The sequence below is a fragment of the Tiliqua scincoides genome, chromosome 2, assembly GCF_035046505.1.
Source record: "Tiliqua scincoides isolate rTilSci1 chromosome 2, rTilSci1.hap2, whole genome shotgun sequence".
NCBI classification, from domain to species: domain Eukaryota; kingdom Metazoa; phylum Chordata; class Lepidosauria; order Squamata; family Scincidae; genus Tiliqua; species Tiliqua scincoides.
This window is the reverse complement of record NC_089822.1, coordinates 79614149-79620428: the sequence shown is the minus strand read 5'-3', so window position 1 is coordinate 79620428 and position 6280 is coordinate 79614149. Positions and strand designations below refer to the sequence as shown.

The window sequence follows — 6280 nt, the reverse complement described above, 5'->3', positions numbered from 1 at the left end:
CCAGAAGTAAGCCCCCTTCTAGTCAGCGGGACTAGTTACTCCCCGGGCAGCGAGGGCAGTGGCCTGTCTCTCCAGCCCCTGTCTGGCGGCGCCTGGCCGCCTTGGGCTGATAAGGAAGAGGAGCAGGCGGAGGAGAGGAGCGTGTGCAGCCTGTGCCGCGAGGAGGACTCGGCCGGGAGCGGCGCGGCGCGGCGGGGCGGCGCTGGCGAGGAGAAGGGGCAGTGAGACCCGCACGCCCCCCAAGAAAGTTGCCCGGGAGCCTGGCTTTGGGCGGGCTTGTTGCTTTTGACAGCTGGCCGCAGGCGGCCTCCTCGCATCTGCCCAAGGAGAAGGAGGAAAGTTTGCCCTTCCTCCTCCTCCTCTCCCTCGCTCGCTCTTGCCCGGGACCAATAACGAGCAGCTCTGAGGTACAGTAGCGGCGGGGGGAGAAGAGGAGGAGGGAAGGGAAGCACCACCGGGTTGTTTCACTTTTGGGCCAGCCCGCCCGCCGGCCCGCCAGCCCCCCTCCCGCCTTCACCCACCCAACCTGTGGCGGGACCAGCGCTCGCCTCTTGACCTCTTGCTGCTGCTCCTCCCTCCCCCGCTGAAGTTTGGGGTGTGAAGACCTGGGGGACTTTGGTGTGTGCGCCTGCATCACCTGGAGGGTCTGGGAGAGAGGAGCTGAAGGGGGGGAGAGGAGGAGGAGGGGGCAGCAGCAGCAGCAGCAGCAAAGCAGGAGGAAGGAAGGGCCGGTGCAGGAGCCGCAGCGAGGAACTGCAGAGCCAGGGGGTGCACTTGACAAGCAGCATGCCGAGATGGTAAGAACTTTTCCAACATCCTTTCTTTATTTCCTTACCAGAAAAAAAAGGCCAGTTTTTTTCCCCTCTTTCTCGTCATGCAAACAGCCCTGTCTGGGAGCGGGTTGCTCCAAAACCTTTGAAACAAACGGGGGGGGGGGGGAGAGAATCCCTGCGTTGCATTGACCCCCGGGGTAAGGGTGGGGGGAGGGTGGCGGGGGGGAGGAGGGAAGTATCAGGATTTAAAAGTTTGCCCAAACTTTTTTCCCCTCCCCCCTTCCTCTTCTAGGGAGGGAAGGAGAAGATGGGGATGTCGCTGGATTTTTATTGGGGGGGTGGAACTTGCATCAAAGGTGAAGGAAGTTTTTTCAGAGCAGAGGGAGGGAGAAATGAATGAGGTTTCTCTTGCTTTTTAGTACGATCACGTTGGGGGGGGGAATCCCATTACAACCCCCCTTCCCCGTTGGAGTTGAAAGGGTTGCACAAGCAGAGAGGGGGGTCATCTTTGATAGCATTAAATAGGCTACTAGGGAATCGGGCGCGGGGGGGGTGGAGAAGAGGGAGGTGATGTGAGTGTAGGATCTACTACAAGGAGACCAGAAGCGTAAAGCCGACGCCGTTCGCTAGCAACTGTTTGGACCATGTGCTCCTGCAGTTTGCACCTCTCCAAGCAGTGATTGTTAGCAAGGAAAAAAGAAAACACACACACACGCAAAACTTGACCCGGGAATGCTCGTGCCGTGTGCGGGCTACAGGGAAGGCAGGCGGCTTTTGAGGAGAGGTGGCCAACCCCAGCACGCGCACCTCCTCGGAAGTAAGCTCCGCCGAAATCAGGGAGCGTCTGGGGGTGGGAATCATCACTGTGATTCAGGATTTGTGTGTGTCAAATCCAGCCCGAGGAGGTCATATGCTCTGCCCAGGAATGTGCAAAACCCTTGTCTCTTTTAAACCTCCCCCCTCTTTTTTCCTTCTTGGAGTAGTTATGCAAGTAAAACAAGCCAAGGAGGCTTGGATCTCGCCTTGCCCAAGTCCTCTCGCCTGGGTTATGTGATGTAGACAGTTACTTAATAACAGACAGGCGTAAAGAAGTTGGGCTATTTACATTAACTTCTGCTTGCACTTTACGAGATCCCACTGACTCCGGAGCTTTTACCATCTTTAGGATAGAGCTGATCGTAGAGGAATTGTTTCTGCACTGCTGTCTTGCATTTTAAGTGCACTTGCATTTTAAGTGTACTTTAACCCTGCGTGTTTCTATTGTCAGCCCCACTTGGGGATTTGACACTCTTATGTTCGGTGTGTGTAATTACAGTGTATTTAGTGAAAACAGAGAAGGAAGACAGTATTCTCCCTCTCTCTCTCTTTCTTTTCCATGGAGTGACATGTCTTGTTCCAGTGATCAAAGCCACTACTGGAGTGTAGGAGATGTGACTGTCAAATGCAGGCAACAATAAAGAGGGGAGGTGGGTGGGTAAAAGGAGAGGAGCATCATGAGCATAAGACTGTGGTTACAGTAACACTGACAGAAATTAAAGTGGTTTTGAAAGCAGTCTGCAATTTATGATGCTTCTCATTTACCCTAGAGTCAAGCTGTTGTAAAATTGATGCACAAAGGACATCATGCAATAATCTTAAATAGACCCAGGATTAAAGCGTCTTTAACATTTGCCTGTGTGTGTCCCTACCAGTTGAAATGGATAGCAGCTTTAAAGTCACTGCAGAACAATATAGATGTCTTCTAAAATCCTGCACTTTTTTTTTTTTAAATGTGGCAAATGAAATGTTATGAGACAGGAGTGGGCATTATTTTTCTTTATCTCTCCTATTAAAATCTATTCACGTGCCATCTGTATTCCTCCTTATCTTCCATGGTCAGTAATTGCTCTTGAAAATGGGATACATTTTTGCCATTTAAAAATGGGGGGAGCATTTTAAATAATTAAGTTCATTCACCCAGTAATATTTAATAAGCCTGCCTGATCAGCAAATCTTCTGAAGAATACCAAGTGACTGTAAGAAAACATGGAACTGTGTTTATCCTTAAATGTTTCCGAAGACTTCAGTCAAAAACTTAAAAAGGGAGCATATGCGTATTGTTAAAGAGTACAGATTTCTTTTCAGTGCTCCCAGTATTAGCTTTTGACTGTCTGTGTGTACTTGTAAAAGTTCTTGTTGTGAAGTTCCAGATGCAGCTGGCAATGAGATACTTTTCCAGTTGTATATGAGACATTTTTACCTGACTTTAGGATTGGACAGTAAGTGTGAATGGCAATTTACTGTTAATTCACTGTGAGATAAACGTGATCCAGTTCTTGATCCACAACACTTAAAATGTAGCAAGGAGCTATTTTTGCACACATGTGCGCACGCACACACGTGTTTAAGAAACTAGCTCCTTAAAAATATTTCTGTGAAGAAATATAGCAGACACATGCTTATTTTCATGCCTCTGAATGTTTTCCATTCTTACCAGTATAAGGAGTTCATGGTCTGTATGTATGTATCGGACTGGTATATGCAGTTGTATAAAACAAAGCGGTTTTATACAAGTGGTGGACAAAAGCAGATCTTACTCTTGCTGTGTTTCTTTTGTGAGTGTTAACAGTTTAAATTTTCAAGTGAAGTTTTTAAAAAATTTGTTTTTAGTTCAATGGCTTTACATAACGTTTTGCCCTAATCTTGCTTTCTGTCAGGGATGTTTCATGGTTGTGCAATTGCTGCAGTCCAAGAATGCCAATTTGCATTCCAGGAGTGTCATTTGATTACTTTTATCTGCACAGCTCCAAGAGTGGGCCAGACCTCTAATTTCATCTTGCCATGTCATGAGTCAATGCTGTGTCGTCCTTTTCAGAAATCTGCCTGATTTAAAGGGGGGGTGAGGGGGGGAAGAAGAAACAGAAAAGCACTTTTCATGTTTCAGCCTTGGTCCCCCTGCTAAACTTGTCAGCAGCAGGATATGATTCACTTGGGGCCCAGAAGAATAGTACAGAGATGAGGGGGTTAGGTGGTTCAATAAGCTCATGGACAGGTAGTGTGTGTCCTCCCAAGGGAGCAGAAGTTAATGAAGAACAGGTCTGCTTAGTTCTTCACACTCTGACCTGGTGCTGTCCCCACAGTTTTCTCATTTGATCTTTCCCAGCAAATTGATCTTTTCTTACACTCTCTCTCTCTCTCTCTCTGTGGCTTCCACATATTAGTCCTTATGAAACAGGAATTAGCAGAGGCAACTTAAGTTGGATAATATAGCTGCTCAGAAAAGACAAAACTGGATACTAGCCTCTCTAAAAGATAACCAGGGAAGATACTGTGTTGTTTTCTGTGCTGAAGTCTTTAAACTTACAATCCTTATAGTAGAGGAGTTTGGAAGTTTTTCTTCTTGCTGTTTTAAAGACATTTTTTTTGAGATGGTGTGCTTTTCACATATTCTCTCTCTCACACACACACATACACAAAACCGAGCTCAGCAGTGTACAGCAGAGGTTTCCTTTGGTATTTCGAAGCTGAACTTGCTTGTTAGAAATGATTTGCTGATCTATAACGAGCCTTTTACAGTTCTAGTAAGACATGCTAAATATCAATTGCACATGCCAGATACATTATTTATAGCCTGCTAAATAATTGTAATTCCGTTGTATCCAGTACTGGAATACATAAGAGATCAAACAAAAACAACAAAAAAAAGTCATTGCAGATACTCTGTGTAAATATTGTGTTAGTAAAAACAGAGTGAGAAAACTACTTCTGACTTTTCTGGTCTCGTGTTTAAATAATAATTTTGAACACACACTGAGCATTTTTGAAATTAAATTAACCTTAAAGTGCTCATTATTTATGTTTTCTGTTTTATTACATGCATATTCTGGCCCTGAACACATTTTGTTGCACTTATGTGTCCAGTTTGCTTTCAGTGGAACTTACATGACAGCCTTCATTCTTGAAGAGTACATTGTGTTTTCCTTCCAGAATGTGTATGATTTACATGTCAAACCAGCCTAAGGTTTCAAAGTATGGTTTTGTGCATCAAGTGTAAATTGAAAGTGCTTAAGTGAGATTTTTTTTCTAAATGTACAATAAATAATATTTCCCTTTCATATATTCTAGCAGATGTTCCCACTTATCACCCACATCTCTTTAAACTTTGGCACTGAAAATGTTGCAGAGTTAAAATCAAGAACACTTAGTATGTATGGGAAATAGTGCCTCATCTCTTTCTCCCCCTCTGTGTCTGTTTGTAAAATAACATCTCTTTTATATATATAATAAAATATGATTAAACTGCTCTGAAGAAGCTCTGAATCTAGAAGGAGCATCACAATTTTCTTATCTACGCCAAAAAATTAAAAAAAAAGTTTTTTTTATATATACATATATACTTATATATATGCATGTTCAAAATGTTTGACTCTAGTGACAGCATTTGGTTTTGATTTTCAGAGCTCTGTGCTTGGTTTTAAAAAGCTAACTTAAAAAAAAATTCACAAGCAAAGTCCCTTTCATTCATGTACTGCACAGCCAGGCATCTTTGAAATCTGACTTTTACCATACAGTGTGATTTAATAAAAACTGGCTTACAGTGCAATCCTATGCGTGCTATACTCAGAATCAAGTCCCACAGTGTGAGTGGGGTTTACTCCCTGATAAGCGTTCATGCGACTGTGAACTTAATGTTGAAACGTATTTCTTGAAATCCAAGTAATCGGGTGGTATCCTTTTCTTGAGAAACTACTTGTCAGTGCTGTTAGTAGTATATACTGTAATCTCGGTGGAGTGTGGATAGACTAGGAAGGTATGTGCAACAATTGGTACTACTTTGAGTCAATTTTAAAGAATTAGGGCACAGTCCAACATAAATTACTCAAGACCCATTGAAAACAATAGAATGGGGCTAGACACATCTTTAAGCCCTGTTAATTTCTGTGGAACTGGCAGCCAGATTGTGTGCATGTTTTCTTAGAAGTAAGTTTTACTGAGTTTAATAGAACAGTTGAACAGTCATTTGACTGCAGTCTTCCTTGCAGCTAACATTTGCTGGATTGTGCCCTGAGTGCTTTCTGTTCTTCAAAATGCTAATTGTTTGTCCTTGTACTTTATGTCACTCCAGCTCTGTGTACAGATTACTAACAATTATATTCAGGGGACTAGTACTGTGTAAAACGTCTACATTTTTTTAAAATATTGTTTCAGAAGGGCATATGTTTTAGTTCAGAAAATGAAATAATCCAACTAAACAATCCAGAATAATCCCTTTATTTCTAGCAGAGGAGGTCTAACTTTCCACTGACATAGTAAATCTGTTGGGGCTTTTGTACTTCAAACTGTGGGTTGGGGCTCACATGTCTGAATGTTCCTTCAAACAAAACATCTCTCTGCACATCAAAAAATAAGACATTTTAAGCAAGCGCTCTCCCTGCTGCATTCATTTCCTAGGTGCAAGATTTTTTTTTTTTTATAATGAGGAGCATTCCATGCACATCCCAACCTCCATTCTGAAGTGCTGAACCTGA

The 6280-nt window shown here is 43.5% G+C and overlaps 1 protein-coding gene across 1 annotated transcript in view; it reads left to right on the top strand.

The window, feature by feature from the left end:
* The first annotated feature begins 723 nt into the window (after positions 1-723).
* BNC2 (basonuclin zinc finger protein 2) overlaps positions 724-6280 on the top strand; it is a 457344-nt gene continuing 451787 nt past the window's right edge. Inside the window, exon 1 of the mRNA XM_066616198.1 lies at positions 724-797. Coding sequence (XP_066472295.1) covers positions 795-797 — 3 coding nt within the window. The 5' untranslated portion in view covers positions 724-794. The remainder of the gene's footprint in view (positions 798-6280) is intronic.